Genomic DNA, 20,044 nt, shown 5'->3' with positions numbered 1-20,044 from the left:
AATCGTTGAGACCAAGAGCCTGGAGATCCAGTGTTAAAAATCCGGTATCAATGTGATTCCTGTCTCTGCCATTTCCTAGCTGTGTGGGTAGAGTTAGTGAAACTTTCTGAGCTTCATTTTCCTCATCTACAAAATTGAGATACTACTACTGGTGACCTTGCGCACTGTTTGTGAGAAGACAGCCATCTATGAACCAGAAAGCACAGTGATGAGTGATGGAGATACAGAGAAAAACAGGACCTAGGGCCTAGGGTTCAGCAGAAGAGAACGGGCTGTAACTCTTGACGCTGTGCGCAGGAGACCACAGGAGGATTACAAAAGCAAGAGTCCATAGATCAGAAAGAGTCAGAAAAATCTTCATAGAAAGGATAACCTTTTACCCCGATGAGAAGAGGCACAGAAAGGTAAATGACACGTCCCAGATCACCCAGCAACGTTAAGACACAGATGCTTTCTAGATCTCAGCTCGGAGTTCCTTCTTAGAAACTCAATATATTTTCTATTAGTAATTTTCTACAACTAGTCATTGGCCCATGTATCACACACAAAATTTGTTTGTGTAAGCCACTCCCAGGCCCTCCAAAAAAGCGGGGGTGGGGGGGTGGGGGGGTGGAATGACCTACAGCAAGAGCACGGGCCAATAAATAGTAACAGGGGAGGAAGATTCAGGGAACCTGGGTGCGCGTCCCAGTTCCGCCAATGAAGAAGCGAGTGGCACTGGGCAGGTCATTACTTGCTTTTAGCCTTCATTTGAGCACTTTGAAAACACTCACTATGTATGTATAGATTTACACAGGAACACCTGTCAAAGCAAGCTTCCCTGGAAGCTGAGTGTGCATAGAGGGGAAAAAGAAAAAACAGACCTGCTCTGGCTGAAGACAAAATGGGAGCGTGAGCTCCCCAGCGAATCCATCATTTCCAGGGGTAGGCAGAGCAAACTGGCAGAAGCCCTAGGTCAGTGAAAATAATACTGGAAACCACTGGAGTGCACCAATGGATGCCATGCTCACTCTTGAATTTCACTATTAAAAAAAGTTCAAAGTTTATTTTAAATGACTGACATGGGATTTTTACTTTGTTAAGTAATACTTTTAAAAAATGATCAGTATTATTTCATAAATGAAAAGGTACTTTAGCACCAAAAAAGCAGAAAGATAGGTAGAAAGAAGACCAAGATATCAAATGAATAAATTTAGTTTTGTTTTATGAAACTCCTGGTGGGCCAGCGAAAGTCATTAAAGATGAACAGATTACATAGTCCAGAGAACGTCCAAGGTCTTCAAGTTCTAAAATTATGTAACGTCTACTTCTTCGAACCTCCCATTTTGAGAGAACCAACTTCAACTCTATTTCTGTTAATGCTAAGGTCACTTTAGGTATTCAAGAAAATATTACCCATATTTATTAAGTAAATAAAGTAGCCCAGGGTCATTAAAATAAAAAAGCAAAACCAGAACGATAAAAACAAATAAATTTATAGCGTCTATAAAACTTCAACCACAAAATGTACATCATCTTAGTTATTTTAATGTAACTTTCCCCAGGAATTATGAGCATCTGTAACACAGTCAGGGCAACTCTGAACCTTCAGTGTTCCTGTGCCTCTGAGCTGTTTTCTACTCTTCACTCCTTTATGGTTTGTGTTCAATTTCATCAACCTCCTACTTTTAATAAATCCTCCTTTCTATTCAAAAGCAACAAAGCACGGAGATATTTCTGAGGACCTATTTCCTCAACTTTCAGCACCATTGTTCTTTTTCTTTACCATTTCTGCAAAATCTTTCCAGCAACCAGAATTACCACCAGCACCTGTGACCCTCAAAGCAATAGGAAATTGAGCTGGATAATGAGGTAAGACTATGTTTCTAGGATTAGGTGACCTTCCTGAAGTCAAAAAGCAATGGGATCTATTGATCACTGCTACAAGTGTTTTTTCCATATCTCAGTTTAAAATCTTTAAGTTATAGGAACATACAACATCCTGTTAGCTAAAGAAAAAGCAATTCTATTGTGCAGTTCAAACATTTCTCTGCTAAACAAAGTTTTGATACTCAAAGACCTGTATGTCCCAAACCACTAAATACCAGTTACCAGTGAGTCTCCATAAGAATTTCAGCTTCACGTTCTCTTCCATTCCTAACACGGTACATCACATATTCTAGGCAGATTTTAGATCTGTCTTTTAACAAAATGTTGTGTCAGATTCCTGACAGGTCCATTTCAACTCTATTTTACCCACTCACACTGTAAAGCAATTTTTTCTTAGAAATACTCATTCAATAAGAGAGAGGAGAGATAACCAGTCATCATCATTTCTAAAATTGAAAACTCATATTATCATTAAGCCTTCTATTTCCTGGGAAATAAAGATAATGGAATTAACTTTCAGATACTTTTCCCCAAATTTCTAAAAAAACCCACTGTGTCCTCTCTATTTCTTCTTTTGTAGCAACATGATGTTTGCTGCAAAAAACACAACATGGAGGTACTGAGAGAGCTATGTGAATCCTCCCCCCCCTCCACACACACACACACACACACTTTGTTTCTATGTACTGATTCCTTAAAATAGCCACCAAGGGTGAGACTGCATTTCCTGGTAAATTAAGTCTGCACATGCCACTTTCTAGTAAGGCACCTTTTGGGTATCTTGCAGGCTCGGGGATCAAGGAGATGTTAGGAATTGAACCACAGTGCCTCAGAGGCAATACCCTCAGGTCACACAGGATTATGTTTAAATAAAAGGATCAAAGAGAAGGCAACATTTACTCAAAAACTAAGTCACATCTATCATTTAAAGCACACACACACACACTTACAGAAACCTAACGATTCATACTGTGTATTTCCTCTTACATATCACAGAACTTTGGACCATCACCTCCATACAAAGTCATTCCCAGTATCTTTTTGGTCTTTTCCCAAAAGGCACCGGAAAAGCTATGGAAGCCTTCATCCTCTGCCACTTTCATTTGCAAAGAAGTTGGGTGCAAAAGTTTGGTTTCAGCTAATTCCCTGGGCTCTGTCAGTCAGCCTGAACCCATCCCTGCTGTCTGCCCTCAGTGTCTTAAGGAACGGTTGAGGCCTGGTTACAACTGGCCACTTACCTTCTGGTAATAACACTCCTACAAAAGGGCTGCCACCTCTGAATACCCAGATAAGGGCTGTGAAATGGAGGCAGTGCACATGTTCAGAGCAGTAACAAACCGCAGCCTCTCTATTTAAAGCTCCAGGCTGGAGAGCAAAGCTGTGTCAGCTGCAGAGCCTCTTCTTTTCATTACCAATGGTTGTACAGAAGTGAGACCTTTTCTTGAAAAGAAAGTCTCTTTCCTTTATTCGATGTCAGGAAACACAAGACAAACACAGAAGGGGGAGCAAGAAATGTAGGGAGAAGTTTGGCTTAAAAAGATGAGTCCCAATGGACAAGTCCAAGTCTGATGGCCTTTACGATTCTGTTTTCTTAGTTGACACACTCTTAAAACCAGATATGTGCACTAACTTATAGAGGAATAAAAGGAGGAGGATCCAGGAGGCAGGCTCAAGGGCAAGAGAAATTACTTATAGCTTAAACCACTATTAAAAAAAATTCAAGCCTACAGCATCAACGAGTATGAAAATAAATCACATGTAGTTACAAATACACATGCATACACACAACGGAAATGCAAGGAGCAGGGCTTTCTCCAACTCTAGACTGCATTATTCATTCTACATTTACATATGCAGAATGAGAGTTTGCTACTGAAATTAAAATACGTTTCACTTTATGCTGAACATCCGATATTCATAAATATCAAATGCCTTCATTAGATTTAAAATCTTTCTGCTCAAATTTAAATTTTTTCCCCACCACAGCCTCTAAGATCTCATTTCCCTGCCATAGAGATTCAGGTGTGCACTTTCAAACCTATGCAGAAGTCACCACCTGGTTTAGCAGTCAGCTGCACACACTGGAGATCTTGTTTTCGGGCACATTGGAAGACAGAGTGATATTTAACACTAAATGTAAGCAGTCTTTTCATCTTACACTGTAGAATAACTGCTTCCGACATCAGAACTATAGCATGAGTTATCCTCTCTGAGCTGCTCCCTCAGTGCTATGGCCAGCCTGGAAAAATAATGGCAAAGAACATTCTGGATTCCCTCAGGGAGCTGGAGCTTTGCTAACGTCCAGGAAGAAATCACAGCTGCTCAGACATCTCACAGTGAGACAGAGCAGGAGTCTGACATAGCGTTACTCAGCCCTGGCTCCAGGAAATCATTTCTACTCAACATCCTCAGATGCAGACACAAAACACTGCTCAGAGGCCAACAGGCCAGATAAAAATCACAGCTGCACATGGTGCTTATAACTGTACATATAGATTTGAGGAAAACCACATACATACTTGCTGGAGATTATTGTTAACAGAATACAGCAAGCGAGAGGTACAGAAAGCTGTTCGCCTAGATTCCAGGAGCTGAGCCGATGCTTTCAGAGTTACTTATTGTCAGGTTGGGTTCGCACAGACTGCCTGTCTAAAGATGACAGGGATGAGAGTCCTATCAGTCCTGGCCCACAGAAGCTACTGCCTTGTGTATTTAATAGACACAAAATAGGATGGGAAAAGGTTGCAGGGGCCAGTGGGGGAAAGCCCATTAGGCTTCTTCATCCTGCATCATAGAGGAAGCAAAGGAATATTACAAAGTAAATACAGGCCACATGGGAACAAATTCAATTAGAATGTCCTATTATACAAATAAATATAAAATGCATAGTGAAAAGGACTTAAATTTTGGCTCGGCGCCTGTAGCTCAGCAGGCAGGGCACCAGCCACATACACTGGGGCTGGCGGACCCAAATCCAGCCAGGGCCTGCTAAACAACATAGCCAGGTGGCGTAGTGGGTGCCTGTAGTTCCCGCTACTTGGGAGGCTGAGGCAAGACAATCACTTAAGCCCAAGAGTTTGAGGATGCTATGAGTTGTGATGCCACAGCACTCGACCCAGGGTGACATACTGAGACTCTGTTTAAAAAAAAAAAAAAGACTTAAATTTGATTTCAAATTACAAATACTGCTTTTGTCAAAACATAAAACTCCTTTGTCAATTATACCATAATAGAACCAGGGAAAAATCCACGCACACAAACCCTTACCTTTGCTTGTCTCTTGCTGGCTTCTCTCCTGGCTTCCCTTTCCTTCAGTCTTTTCTCCTACAGGAAAGAGGAGAAAATCAGCAACATATAAACTTGTATCTATTAGATGTACAACATTCATTACAGTTTTATTTCTTAAAGCCAGCTGATAGGTGAAATTCATTTTTCAATAAATATTTTACTGAGTACCTACTCTGGGACTGGCACATATTTTATCTTCTAAAAATGGAAATAATGAAAGCACATAGTTTATAATGTTGACGTAAGAATTATGTAAAATATGTAAGTGGTTTGCATAACGTCTGATCTATGACTGCTCCACAACCAGGGTCGGCTACTAGAAGAAAAAAAAATGCAATAATAACTATTTCCCTAATCCTCTGGAAAATCCTCACTGTGGGGGTTCTTTTAAAACTGGCAAGATTTTCTCAAAAAAACACTGAAAGTCATTCTCATAAAGAATACTACTTGATTAAATTACTTTTATAATTTCCCCATTAGTTTTCCATCGATCACAAAATCTATAGAAAAATGCAACACTGAGACCTTTTAAATAAGAAAAAGGAAATATGTATAATATTAAATTTTTTTTAAATGGCCCAGGTAACATTCAAATGAATGCTGCTTTCAATTAAAAAGCCTGTCTTCCTTTCCAGAATTAAAGTGTTAACAATAAAAAGGCTAGTCTCAATCTCAACTACATAGCTAACAATTTATATATATATTTTGATTTTGGTGAACTACGAGGTCAAATGTAAAAAGTGAATAGACTGCAAATATTTTTTTCATGATTAAATGAAAATGCCATCCTGATTTTTATACTAAACACATATTAACATGAGAATGAACAAGTTTTCTAAGCCTGAGCACGCCTTCATTACCATTATGCTTTATAGATATATAACATTCTACAAATTCAAAAACCAATGCTAATCCATACTCTGGAGACAGACGTGAGTTACTCTGTTGCTGAAACATCATGGAGGACAGGAATGCTACTATATACCTTGTCTATGTTAATAAACTCCTTTGCGACAAAGTGAAAACATAAAAAATCTCGAAGGGCATTAAATACTCATTAATTCACAAAACATAAAAAATCTCAAAGGGTATTAAATATTCATTAATTCAAAGAGGAAGAAAGTTCACAGAGCTTTCAGAATCAGAAACCGATTCAGTTTCGATAGTTCCCACCACATAGCGGGAAAGCTAAATTCCAAATGAAACTCAAAAATTTCAAATTCAACTGGGCATGCTGGCTCACAACTGTGATCCTGGCACTTTGAGAAGCCAAGGCAGGAGAAGGGAGCAAGAAGTGAGACCCTGTTTCCACAAAAAAACAGAAATTAGCAGGGTGTGGTAGGCACTTGTAGTCCCAGCGGCTCAAAAGGCTGAGGCAGGAGGATCACTTAAGCCCAGGAGTCAGGGGCTGCAGTGAGCTGTGAGGACACCACTGCATTCTGGTCCAAGCAACAGAACAAGACTCTGTCCAACAAACAAAAAAAAAGTTCAAATTCAAACAGCTACTGTGTATGTGCCAAGCTCTAAGTAATACATGTTAAATCATTCTGTTTCTGTGCTCAGTATTCTTTTTCTTCCCCAGCTTTGGAGAAAATGGTTAGTAATCTGACTTTCAAATAAAATACACATCTTAGGGGGCAGGTGAAACTTCATATACAAGTACACAAGAGAAATATTCTAAAGATTGTTTGAAAGAGAAACATTCAAAGATGACTTCGAAATGCTAGAAACCAAGTTCAAGACAAAGGAAAAGGAAAGATGAAGGAGGAGAAACTCGTTGCCAAAGAGCTTAGTTATTAAGAGGCTGATTGATCTCAAACCTGGGTTCATGTGCCAAGTCTAGTGATTTTTCCAATACATTCCAAGAATAAAAATGTTAGGGTTTGGGGATTAAACATTAACAGATGTAACTTAAAAAACAGAAGGAAACAGCAACTAGCATTACTTTAGAAGCAGCAATTAATGCAACAGTTATATCATCACTATCTCTGAATTGGTTTTCTAATGAGATTATGAAAGTTGTTCTGCCCCTAAAATAATGTCAGTGTTTCCTTACATTCTGGGAAAAATAAATTAATGGGTAACGGTTTCTAAATAATTTGTGCCTAATTCTTAAGAGTTGGCACCAATTACTGATTGTCTTTGTGCATTTGGAGACAACTAAATACATGATAGTAGCAAAATATTAAAGAAAAATTTTAATAACTGAACCTAATTATGCTCAGTGTGAGAGCTGGCTTTGCCTTGAGGATACATGTATTTATTTTTTACCTCCCTTCTCTTTTCCCACAAAAAGTTTTCCTGCCTTAGATACTAATATTAAACATGACAGTGTTTCGTGTTCGTCTATGAGAGATCACAATCTCTTTCAAGTGTCTTGCTGCTTAAACTAATGTTAAGACCACAGCCATATAAAAATCAAATAACTAGGGAGAATCAAATTGTACTCTCATAAAATTTTATTTGTGCATTAGTATATTATTACTATTATTATTTCTTACCTACGGTAATAATTCAGAATTAAATGTTAACAATAGGTATTTCAATATTGCAGGTATTTCACATACCAATTTGTTTTATCTGTTTAAACCTATGGAACTACTTGTAAGGTATTATTATTCCCATTATATGGATAAACAAGGGAAGATCAAAGTAACTAAGTAACTTGCCTGATGTCACCCAGGTAGTAAGTGAGAGACTTGGGACTAACCTGAGTCCACAGACCCAGTTTAAGACTTTACTCCCCCACCCTGTCACACCCCTACATACCGTACTCCTCCCTTAGAGCACTAGATACCTGGCTTTGTAGGGTCATAGGCAGTGTTCTCAACTTATTAACATGTTTTGGGCAAACACTGCCACTTCTTTCATCGGTAGCCCTAGTCTGCTACCATATGGGTCTTTCCATCCTGAAAATATTTTGGAACACTGCTTAATTTTTGTTAGTCTCCTACACAGAAGAAACATCATTGGCCACATTTACCAGTCACACAAATTTTTGTTGTAATTATTCGGTAACTAGCCTTCTCCCAACACATCAGAGTATTTGAAAATGGCACTTCAAAGTAGCAGAGAATAAACTCAATAGGTTTACAACAAAAACAACTTTTCTATACAAACAAATGTAACAATCTCCATCCTAAGCTTTTTTACTCATTTACACCATACCAGAAAAAAATATACTGACAATTTCCTATCTCTACTGAATTCCAGTATTAATGTATTATAGTCGCTAATGGATATTTTAAATTTCAGTTTTGACTGGCTATCAGAATCCACACACATGTGTAAATAAGATAATTTTCTCTTCTATATTTTTTACCACAAGTCTCAAACAGATGAAGAATCTCATTAAAAACAACAAGCTTTCAACCCTGGGTGAAACAAAGGGGAAGTAATTTGAAGTGAAACATCAGAAAACTTTTCTTTCTTATCTGAAAAAGCTATGTGAGTGCTCTGTCTGAAAAGAGCCAAGACTGTAACCTCAGCCTTTCAAGAGAAGCACAGAAAAACACGAAGCAGAATTACGGTAATTCAAAATTTATAAATGGATATAGGGAAGACAGCATGGTCTTTGTTGTAGCAGAAAAAAATGTTTAAATAAAGTTTTTGACAACATATAAAGATTAAAGGTTAGAAAACAATGACTTAAGGGAGAAAGTATAATTGAATTTTACCACATATTAGATTCAATAACTAAGGTCTATCCCTCTCCCAATTACGTATGGTTCGAATGCTTTAAATTCTTTATTTTTCCTATTTCATTTTTTGAGGAGAAAAATACCAACAGCTATTTTATGCCACAAGAACGGCAAAATTTTATCTTTGGTTCTGCCACGCTTAAATGATTAAGTAGAATGAGAACATGAAATTCAATAACGAAAATCAGTTTCACAAGGGACAGAGAAACCGAAAATCACATTTCAAGGTACAAAATACTCCCTTTCTAGATATTATACTTCTGGTTTCTCCTACACTATCACTTCCAGAAAAGAAACACCACGAAGCAAGAACTTCATGACAGTCAGGATTTAACTTTTTTCACTCTACAGTGATACTTGAAAATTTGTAGATTTAGAAATTTTACTCATTTTTCAGGTGGTTATGGAAGTATGACCCACTTGAAGGAGTCTCAGGCAACAACTGTGTCAGCCTGGTAAGGAACTCAGTCCCCAACTATCACACAGGAAAGAAGACAGCCATGTATCTTCCTCTAGTAAACCAAAGACTGAGGGAAGAAAACTGGATCAACAACAGTGAGTTACAGACAAGAATTCTATGTTCTAAAGATATGCCCTGCGCTCTAAAAACAAGATCCCAGTCACTCGAAATCAGGCGTTCTCAAACTACGGCCTGCAGGCCACATGCATCCCGCCTAGGACACTTACCCACCCCACCAGGTGTTTTTGCCGCCGCTGCCTGTCCTGCTTAGCAGCCAACTCGTCCCAGGGCCTATAGTCCGGCCCTCCAATGGTCTGAGGGACAGTGAACTGGCCCCCTGTGTAAAAAGTTTGAGGACCCCTGATAAATCTTTCCCAGGAACTAAGCACAGTAAGGTTGTCTGATCTGTCACCTATTCTATAGCTTTGTCTGAATATAAAAAAGTCGTGATGTAGATCTGTAACAACAAGAAGGATATGGGGACAGAAGTAAAAAAACTGACAGGGAAATAACATTTCACCAGTTAATCCACCAGTTTGAATATTTACTAAGCTATCGTGAGCGAGGCCATGTGGTGGGCGCTGGATACACAGTAATGGGAAAAAAAGATGCAGACCAGCCTTCCAAATTTAATCCTATCAGTCTTTTTGATTCTACTGGCACCGAACTCCCCTCCTCACCCCCACCATCCACTACTCGCCATCAAACGAAACCAGTCTACCTCTCAAATATCACATGGTATTTAAGGAAAAGATTCCACAAAAGGATAAAAAAAAAAGGGGTGATAAACAGCTCAAAGACTTGTCGCACTACTGATGGAGAAGACCGATGCAAATCTGAGTATGTACCTCATTTCTGATACTGGATATAAAGACAGCCCAAACACCAAGACATTCAACTGAATGGTACTATACACAATCATGAGAAGAGAAACCTTCCCAGGTAGACATCTTCTAAACTGTAGAACACAGGCTCTGTAGTACAAGTTGGCCCCTTTTTTAACGATAAAGTTGGTTGTGACCATTGTAGGAAGGGCTAAAACTGGAAGATAATAAGGTTGTCTAGAAAAGAATCTTTTCCCTCCCATGTAAATAAGCTTGACTTGCAACATCCATTTAGAATTAGGCAACAGATGCTTGCTTAGTTCCCTTGCTCTCAGGATGACATTTCTGGCCTTGGGAAATTTTCATAAGACCGTGTGAGCCAGACCAGTCCCTGACATTATCTTAGATTCTTAAATGGCAATTGCTAATGAAAAATGGCATCTGATACTGCTATTTGTACCTATATCACTATGTAACAGACATTCAGGAAAACGTAACAGTAGGGTCCTAAACTATACTATTAACCATGATGCTTATTCATTGTTAAATTATTTGATACCAATGACCTTGTTTTGGAAATGTGAAAATTTCCCATTATTTGTCACTCCTTCTTTAAATCCCTCCACTCCTATCATCATCGCTGCCTCTATTCACTGCTTTGGAGTTCCCTATTGTAAGAGAATGACTCAGGGTTTCAGAGAAGTAGCAACACAGCTGAATAGTCTACAGAGTGACAAAGACCTCAGTAAGACTCTCAGAGGTATTTGTAAGCTGTGGAGTCTTGGACACCTTAATCTACAAAGTCTTACTTTTATCATCTGTAAAATGATGCTAATTCACTTATTGTTAGCCTGTAACATGGTGGTACACATAAGCTTTGTGAAGGGTCCAGTTAAGTAACTGTTACTTTTTAATTAATATTCTTACTACCACTACTCCCAAATCAACAGCTTCCCTCTTTCTTGACTATTATACAATTTTATCATTAAGCCTCCTGGATTCCATCCCAAATTAATTCTGTGTCAACAATAAAACATAACAGATTTCTTCAAATGTCCCTGCAATTCATTCTTGACTTCTAATATTTATGCTGATAATAAGCAGAACCCAGAGCAATCCTACGCCATCTTTGCAAGCAGTCCTGACACACATCTCAACATGTTTGTTATCTAAACACACATTCTGATATGAAAAAAGCACTTACAGCAAATTTTAAGGGAATGAAGGAACATAATGAATTGTTTCCCTCCACTCTCAGCTGTGATAGCAGATATTATCGCCTTAAATACAAGTCAACCTTCAGGACTAAGAATGATGTCACACTCCACAGAGCAGATTTTCACTCCATTAAAGTAAAAACATTTCCACGATGCGATCCAGGCCCATCTTTCAACAGTTCTGATTAAATTTTCAGAAATCACACTGCCTCCATGCAGAACAGTGCTTTTGCAATTTACCAATCTAAGGATGGGTTTGTATGTAAAAATTATACTTTTTACTATATTTTTATTTCTGACGAATGATTTCAAATAGTTCTGCAGAGAAAATAGAAGTAGCAGGCACACTTATAGTACTTAGCACAGCTACCTGCACCTGCCAGGCTGACGGAGAACACTAGCATTGCCTCAGAAGAAAATGGTATTTAAAGGCTGCAATGAAAACTCCTAACAAAGAAAGCTGCTGAGTGACCCAGAGCAGTTACAGAAGGGCCCCTGAAGTCCAGAATAGTAGATAGGAATTATGGGTAAGTGTTGGGAAGCTGAGTTCTACTCCCAGTGATGCCATGAAACTATATGGGTTTTGTTTTTGCACTGTAAACCAACTAAAATCTTTATATCTCTTATATTCAAAGAAATAGAAATAGGTACATTAAAGATATGTCTGAACTCTCACGTGCATTGCAATATTATTTACGACAGTCAAGATGTGAAAACTGAAGAGCCTACCAATGGGACAATGGATTATATACACGCTTGGTGCATTATTCAGCCTTAAAAAGACAGAAAACTCTGTCATTCATGACAATACACATGAACCAAGAAGACATCATGCTAAGTAAAATAAGCCAAGCACCATACAAATACTATATGAGGAACCTAAGTCAGCAGACACTTTCTGAGAACTCAGAGTAGAACAGAAGTAGAACTTTCCCACGTGTAGGAAAGCAGCATGGTGAGAACGGGAGGGGGGATGTTGGTCAGAGGTTACAAAGTTCCAGTTAGACAGAGGTAAGTTCTGATGATCTCCCTGCATATCACAGCACAGTGATGTATTGACACACCACATCATACCCCATAAATACATGACTATTATTGGTCAGTTAAAAGTAACGTGAAACTTGAAAATAAAAAAATACATTAAAAATATTTCTACCTCAGTTTTATGAATCTTTAAAACAAAGCTATAGCTATTTACTTGAATCATAGAAGAAATTATACAGCTTTCAAAATCTGGTTGATGAAAATATGCATCAAAGACAGGTGTTAACAGCACGGAGGAAAAACAAGTGGGGGACCAAATGAGCCCGTGAGTCCCACACTGCAAAGACTGAGTCACAGCAAAGCTGCGGCTCAAGGCTGTTAACTTTCAAAAGCAGGAACAAACACCTACTTTCAAATAGAATCATTAAGACTAAATTCACTTACGTATTAAATATCAAATCCTTTCAAACCAAAAATACAGTATTTTGAATATGCTGGAAATAAAATTCCAAAGCTTATGAAACCTTCTAAAATTGATGTACATTTAAAAAATAAGTATCAAATACAGACGGTTTTATTGGACTTTTCTTTCCACAAGGAAAATTCTTTCAGGCGCATCCCTTATTCAGAATTTTGTGTCAAAAATTTCACCTCTTTCTGTCTTCCTGAAGTAAAGCTTACCCCAAGACCCCAGAGTTAGTATTTTCAATATTCTTTGGGTACATAATATATTCTTCTCAATTTACTTTCATAGAAGTAATAAAATTACGAGTGACAGCCTCAAGGGAAAACATAATTATATTTGCCCAAGGCAAAATCTTATGCTAGAACAATTGTCATTATTATTAATATACACAATCAGGAAAAATACGACTTCAAAACCAATATATTCAGATAAAAAAAATAAAGGAAAATAACCTACACAGAATTAATGTTTTTGTTTTTAAGTAAGATTTTAATAACTAATGGAAATAAGTGAACAAGCAGTAAGTCTTTCCATCAACCAGACTAAGCAGCTGCTTTGTCAGGGAGAAAAAAATTACAAATTAAACTTTTGTTTTCCAGACAGTACTGGATAATTTTACTCAGGTCTTATTTAAATCCACAGAATCAATGGATCTCAGTCATCCTCTGGGATTAACCCCCATTCCTACTTCCTCAGTTGTCAGATTAGAGAGTACACTCCAAACTGCTGGCTGGTAGCCCCAACTAGACTGATGCCACACTTAGCCCAGTAGTCTTCCCACACACAAGGGCTTCAGCAACTTGCCATTATAGAAAATGTCTCCTATCTTCTGGGCAGAAATCTACTCCAGGACACTTGGTGCGTAACTGATCTCAACACCTGTGCTGTGTCTTATGCTATTATAATAAACTAATTCCAAAGTGCTCACAAATGTAGCATGTTCTCTAAGACACACAAATGTATGTGTGTGTAAATAACAATTTTCCTGATGAAACTACTATGAACCCACTCAGGTTAAGTATCAGGTAGCATCTGCACTGAATTTGAATAGAGAGAACTATTCCAGTTATTTCCTTGTGCTTTTCTTCAGACTATGTAACATCTTCAACTATCTGGAAGGTAGGCCACAGGCTGCCTTGTGCAGAATTCGCCTATTTTACATAAAAAGGAAGTTGTTAGTAATTTTTAAAAGACTTTAACTCTTAGTCACAGAGGTACTAACTTCAATTTGTTAGTCCAAAACTTATCTGTTTAACACTGCTGTAACATAGTCATGGGAACAGTTTTAAAATCAAATGCTTAGGCTCAGCACCCGTGCTGTGGTTAGGACACCAGCCACATACACTGAGACTGACGAGTATGAATTCAGCCCCGCCTGCTAAACAACAACGACAACAGCAACAGCAACAAGAGAAAATAGCCAGGCATTGTGGCAGGCGCCTGTAGTCCCAACTACTTAGGAGGCTGAGGCAAAAGAATCACTTGAGCCCAAGAGTTTAAAGTTGCTGTGAGCTGTGACGCCACCGCATCCTACCAAGGGAGGCATAGTGAGACTCTGTCTCAAAAAAAGAAAAGAAAAAAAAGAATCATATGCCTAGCCTGGCATGGTGGCTCATGCTTGTAATACTAGCATTCTGGGAGGTCCAGGTGGGTGGATTGCCTGAGATCACAGGTTGGAGAGCAGCCTGAGCCAGAACAAGACCCCGTTTTTAAATAGCTGGGTATTGTGGCAGGTGCCTGGAGTCCTAGCTACTCAGGAGGCTGAGGCAAGAGAATTGCTTGAGCCCAGGAGTTTGAGGTTGCTGTGAGCTGTGATGCCAGGATTCTCTTCTGAGGGCAAAAGTGAGACAGTCTCAAAAAATAAAAATAAATAAAAATCATATGCTCTATTTTAACAATGGTAAGAAAGGAAATGATTTAAACAACAGTCCCCAATCTTTTTGGCACTAGGTACTGGTTTCACAGAAGACAATTTTTGCACAGGTTGGGGTCGGGTGGGGTAGGGGAGGACAGGAGGCAGAGCTCAGGTGGTGATGCCAGCGATGGGGGAGGCTGTGAATACAGATGAAGCTTCACTGGACACTCACCTCCCACTGTGCTGTCCAGTTCCTAACAGACCACTGATTGGTACTATAGATTTAAAACACCAAAAATAAGTGGAAACACACAAGTATAGAATAATCTCCTTTTCATGTAAGAAAAGGAGAGAATAGTATGATTCCTACTTTCTCCCGTCTGCATGAAGCAAGTGAAAGGGTGCACTCAAATATAAAAGCAATTGGCTGTGGGTGGAGGAATGAGTAAGACAGACCCCGGCAGAAGCAGGAATTCTCAATGTGTATTTTTATTAGCTTGATTTTAGAACCATGTGAGTATATTGTTCATTCAAAAATATTAATAAGAAAAAAACAGAGGTACAAACAGTTTATCTGCAGTGATAGCATATGCAAGGCATCTTCCTAAGGAGGAGAGACCAATGGACGTTCGTTGTTTGTTTTTTAAAGAGACAGAGTTTCGCTATGTTGCCAGGATGGAGTGCAATGGTTATGCACAGATGTGATCCTAGTCCACTACAGCCTTGAACTCCTGACCTCTAGTGATCCTCCTACCTTAGTTTCCCAACTAGGTGGGATTACAGGCATCAGGCATCATGCCCAGCAGGTCCCGTGTATTTTAAATACTTCAGGGTTTAGGGCACAGCCTCACACACATATACTGTAATAACATACACAATTAGCCTGTATGAAATTAGCTTTTTAACAGTTTCAGAAACAATATTCTATAGTCTGGATACAGTAATAGCTTCCACATGAAGGAAAAGAGAAGGGAAAAGAAAAGAAATTTTCATTTTACAAAAATACTCCCTGTTTCTTTCATTGCTGGCTACAACTTAGAAATAATAAAAGAGAAAAAACATTTTTATGCTCAATCTTCCCCTGGATAAATACTCTAAAGTAGATTTTAAGCTGAAACATGACAAGCTGCTGACATTCTTAAAAGAATTTAACAAATTTTTAATGTCAAATTTCAATTTAAGTACTGTACTAAAAGCAGCAGTGCAAGAAATATTTAGTTCTCTCATTAACATAAATATCCAACAATGGCAACCACTATATTTTAGGTTCATTTATTCTCCACATCTCTGGAATGTTTTCTGCAACATTCATCTCCATCCCTGAAGCTATCTTCACTATCTACTTTTTCTTGTTCATCAAACGCTGCAGTGAAGCTCTATCAAATCTTAAAGATATGAGAATTGCTGCAGAAAAGAAAAAGAGTGTACTGGTCCATGAAAAGGTCAAACAGGAGTGAAAAACAAAAAGAATACTTCTCAGGACGCAGTTAATGTCCATACCCAAAGGCTTAAAAGGTTCTTAATATAGAACTTGATACTATGGCAGTGATTTTCAAGTATGATATTGTGCAAATTACTATCTCAAAGGCAAGCTGAAGAAAGTTCTTTAAAAATGCAGGTGTTCTTTATTTCATTAATTGATTCTTTTATCTAGTGAAGTGTCTGCTTTTAGAGACTGAAGTAGTGTCACACTATGATATCAGATATGACCACTGTATCAAGGATAATAGAAAACCGCCAAGTTTAAGGCCACCAGGGCACACGCTTATTTGTGTAGAAGTACCCCTCTAGGGGGATAAGGGAGAGGGGAGGAGGAAAGGGGATGGGTCATGGGGTGTGACACACCTCTTAGCAGGACACAATTATAAGATGGACTTTCTCTAACAAATGCAATCAATGTAACCTAATTCTCTGTACCCTCAATGAATCCCAAACAAAAAAGGAAAGAAGTAACTTCTCTAACAAAGTTTCATTTTTTAACTATAATACATTTAATCTTATACTTATAAACAAGTAATTGCTAGGAAAAGAAATTTAACTATCAAGTTGAATCTGAAAATAATGCCAATCTTCTCCAACAGGGAAATGGTGGAACCAACCTTGCTTGGTGTCCACTGTAGAACCTGCTCAGTGCTGAAGTGCACAACTGGAATCCAACATTTGCTCATGTGCAACAAAAATAGAAAATGGTTTCTAGTTTTAAATTGCACACAATCTGTATGATCTTTATGGACACCCTTTAGCAGTCTGGTAATGTCAAAAGTACAGAAATGGACCAGATCACAGGATCGCTTACAATTACAAGTAAAATTTCAATTATGTTTTTTAAAACATCCAAAAAAGTTTGTAACTATAAAAAATCTGCTAATATTACTTGGGTCACCTCAGATTCAAAGCAAATCCAGGTAACATTCTCAGAAACTAGTCAGTACACAAAGCCAGCTGGTGAAAGGCCAAATACAACAGACAAACAGACAAAACAGCTGTAGGGGGGAAAAGCGTCAGAGAAAACAATGAATGAAGTCTCCAGGAATAGCTAGGGATCATTCAGATATGTTCAGGCACATTACATTTCATTCAAGATGAAAACTTACCCGATGTTTGGCCTTGATTTTCTTCCTGTATTCTTCTTTGTCAAATTTGTCCTCTTCCTGAAGTCTTTCTTTTGCTTGATCTAAGTTGATACCACCACCAGCATCTTCTTCTTCCTCGGTATTCTTTGTGACAGATCTCTGCATTTGAGGCCACTGCTGAACCAGCTACAGAAAGAAAAAGGACACAGAGAACACGACTTCCCTTAGTTTGATGGTTCTGAAAACATGCATACATCAACTTTCTGCCTCATCGTCTGTTATCGCTTAAACTTTCTAAGAAACTTCATAATTAAAGGGAGCAAGCAACAACAGAGACTGTCCACATCGGGGTAAAGCAATGCTGCCATACCCAGTAAGAACAGGATTAAAGGAAAACTTCACAGAACAATTCGGAGAAGGTAGATTTTGAAAAGAAATGCTTCACCATCGTCTCAAACCACAGTCTTAGCGTCCTATTCTCCATAGGACTCAGCTGAAACTTATCTGCACAGAGCAGGACCCAAGCTGACTAATGTGGACCTGCTTGGGGCCACCATGGCACCCTCATACTTCCTGGCACTCTGCTGCTCCATTTTCCTATTTCTCTTACTAGGATTCATCTCCCTGAGGGACGTTGTATGTTTTGTTCATTTATTCTCAGGGCTCAACACAATACCCAGCACATACTAAACAGGAACTCAAAATTGATCACTGCATCACACAGCAGCCAGTATTACAGTTTTACACAGTATTACACAGTTCCACAGGCCTGCTCAAAGCGACACCATCTTACACATGTAGATCTTACACACGGTAAGGAACAAGGTGACCCAGAAGACAGGGCACTGACCTGGGAGTCAGGGGTCATGGCTTTTTCACCAGCCTACTGTATAATGCTAAATAAAATTACTTAATCTCTGGACATCTGTGTCTCGGCCCAAAAAATAAATAAGTCTGACCTAATAATTTCCAGGTCTAACATTATAAAATTCTACAGACAATTCATACAAAAATGACTCTCTTATTTTAATAATTGGTTGTCAGGAGGATTTAAATAACTTCCACTGTTTTGAAAGACACTAATTAACCTGCAGGCAAATGAAAATTACAGACACATCACAGGCATTAATGCCTCCTCTCACACTCTTGTAGCCACCACAGGCTCCTCAAGATGAGATTCCCACTGAGCCTCGGCTTCTGGCAACCAATGGGAGTGACAAACTCTTCCACAGGGACAGCCAGGCTGGTGGTCACTGGCCTCACAGAAGCAGTGGGAAGCATCAGTCCATCCATTCCTCAGAGTCCCTACCGCTGTCATGGAGGGAGGAGTTTGTCTCTCTGTGGCTAAATGAACAGCAGCATTTCGTTCAGAGCTTTAGGTGATAAGTTTCAGTACGGCTCGCATACAACTCCTACAGCAGTAAGGACACACTGAAACCTTCCAGAGTCAAGAATTCACACTCAGCCTGGAGCTAACTGGTATAGTTTGTGCAGTTAAATTTAGCAGCTCATGAAGGAACCTTGTTACACGAGCAGCACTCAGCGCATGTTACAGTGAACATGAGATGTCATCCGACTATTTCAGGTGAGCCTGCTTCTCAGGTCCTGACCTCTTTTTAGAAACTTTATGAAGATTCATTAACTATCATTTATACAGGCTTCCTCTTCAAATTCTAGCACCTTTGAATATAGATAAGATTCAAAGATTAAAAACTAACCCACTATTTTGTTAATTTTCATCATTTATATCCAAATCTTCAATTTCAAAATTAAAAAGCAGCATACTTCACTGGACACAGACTGCCTAATCAGCACTTAGTGACAATGAAATGTGACACATCATAGTCATGTATTATGACTATGAAAAGCTCACTCTGTTACTTTATTGAAATAGATGCCCCATTCGGTAAGTGTGAGGGATGTTGGGTACTGTTCTAGGTTTTGCAGATAAAATAGTAAACAAAGTCCACAAGATACCTTCCTCTAATGGAGAAGTGGAGTAGAAGAAATTGACAATAGTCAGAGATTTAAATTAAGTCAAAAACGATGATAAAGTGCTGTGAAGAAAAATAAGGCAGGGTGAGGGAATGAGATTATGGCAGGGTATAGTGCCATGAGCCATGCTAGTGTACAGGGCTGTGAGCCCTGTTAGGGTACAGTGCCATGAGCCATGCTAGTGTACGGGGCTGTGAGCCCTGTTAGGGTACAGTGCCCTGAGCCATGCTAGTGTTATGGGGCTGTGAGCCCTGTTAGGGTACAGTGCCCTGAGCCATGCTAGTGTTATGGGGCTGTGAGCCCTGTTAGGGTACAGTGCCATGAGCCATGCTAGTGTTATGGGGCTGTGAGCCCTGTTAGGGTACAGTGCCGTAAGCCATGCTAGTGTATGGGGCTGTGAGCCCTTTTAGGGTACAGTGCCATGAGCCATGCTAGTGTACGGGTCTGTGAGCCCTGTTAGGGTACAGTGCCATGAGCCATGCTAGTGTTATGGGGCTGTGAGCCCTGTTCGGGTACAGTGCCCTGAGCCATGCTAGTGTACAAGGCTGTGAGCCCTGTTAGAGTACAGTGCCGTGAGCCATGCTAGTGTACAAGGCTGTGAGCCCTGTTAGGGTACAGTGCCGTGAGCCATGCTAGTGTACGGGGCTGTGAGCCCTGTTAGGGTACAGTGCCGTGAGCCATGCTAGTGTTATGGGGCTGTGAGCCCTGTTCGGGTACAGCACCCTGAGCCATGCTAGTGTTATGGGGCTGTGAGCCCTGTTCGGGTACAGCGCCCTGAGCCATGCTAGTGTTATGGGGCTGTGAGCCCTGTT

At 39.3% G+C, this 20,044-nt stretch overlaps 1 protein-coding gene across 1 annotated transcript in view; it reads right to left on the bottom strand.

The window, feature by feature from the left end:
- Positions 1–20,044, bottom strand: part of DDX10 (DEAD-box helicase 10) — a 278,013-nt gene that overhangs the window by 90,132 nt on the left and 167,837 nt on the right. Inside the window, exons 15-16 of the mRNA XM_003794715.2 lie at positions 17,259–17,423; positions 5,137–5,193 (exon numbers count right to left, since the gene is read on the bottom strand). Of these exons, the coding sequence (XP_003794763.1) occupies positions 5,137–5,193; positions 17,259–17,423 (222 nt within the window). The remainder of the gene's footprint in view (positions 1–5,136; positions 5,194–17,258; positions 17,424–20,044) is intronic.

Source organism: Otolemur garnettii, unplaced genomic scaffold (assembly GCF_000181295.1).
Source record: "Otolemur garnettii isolate 467f Iridium unplaced genomic scaffold, OtoGar3 scaffold00086, whole genome shotgun sequence".
Taxonomy (NCBI): Eukaryota; Metazoa; Chordata; class Mammalia; order Primates; family Galagidae; genus Otolemur; species Otolemur garnettii.
The sequence above is the reverse complement of the archived record's forward strand: the minus strand, read 5'-3'. Positions and strand labels throughout refer to the sequence as shown.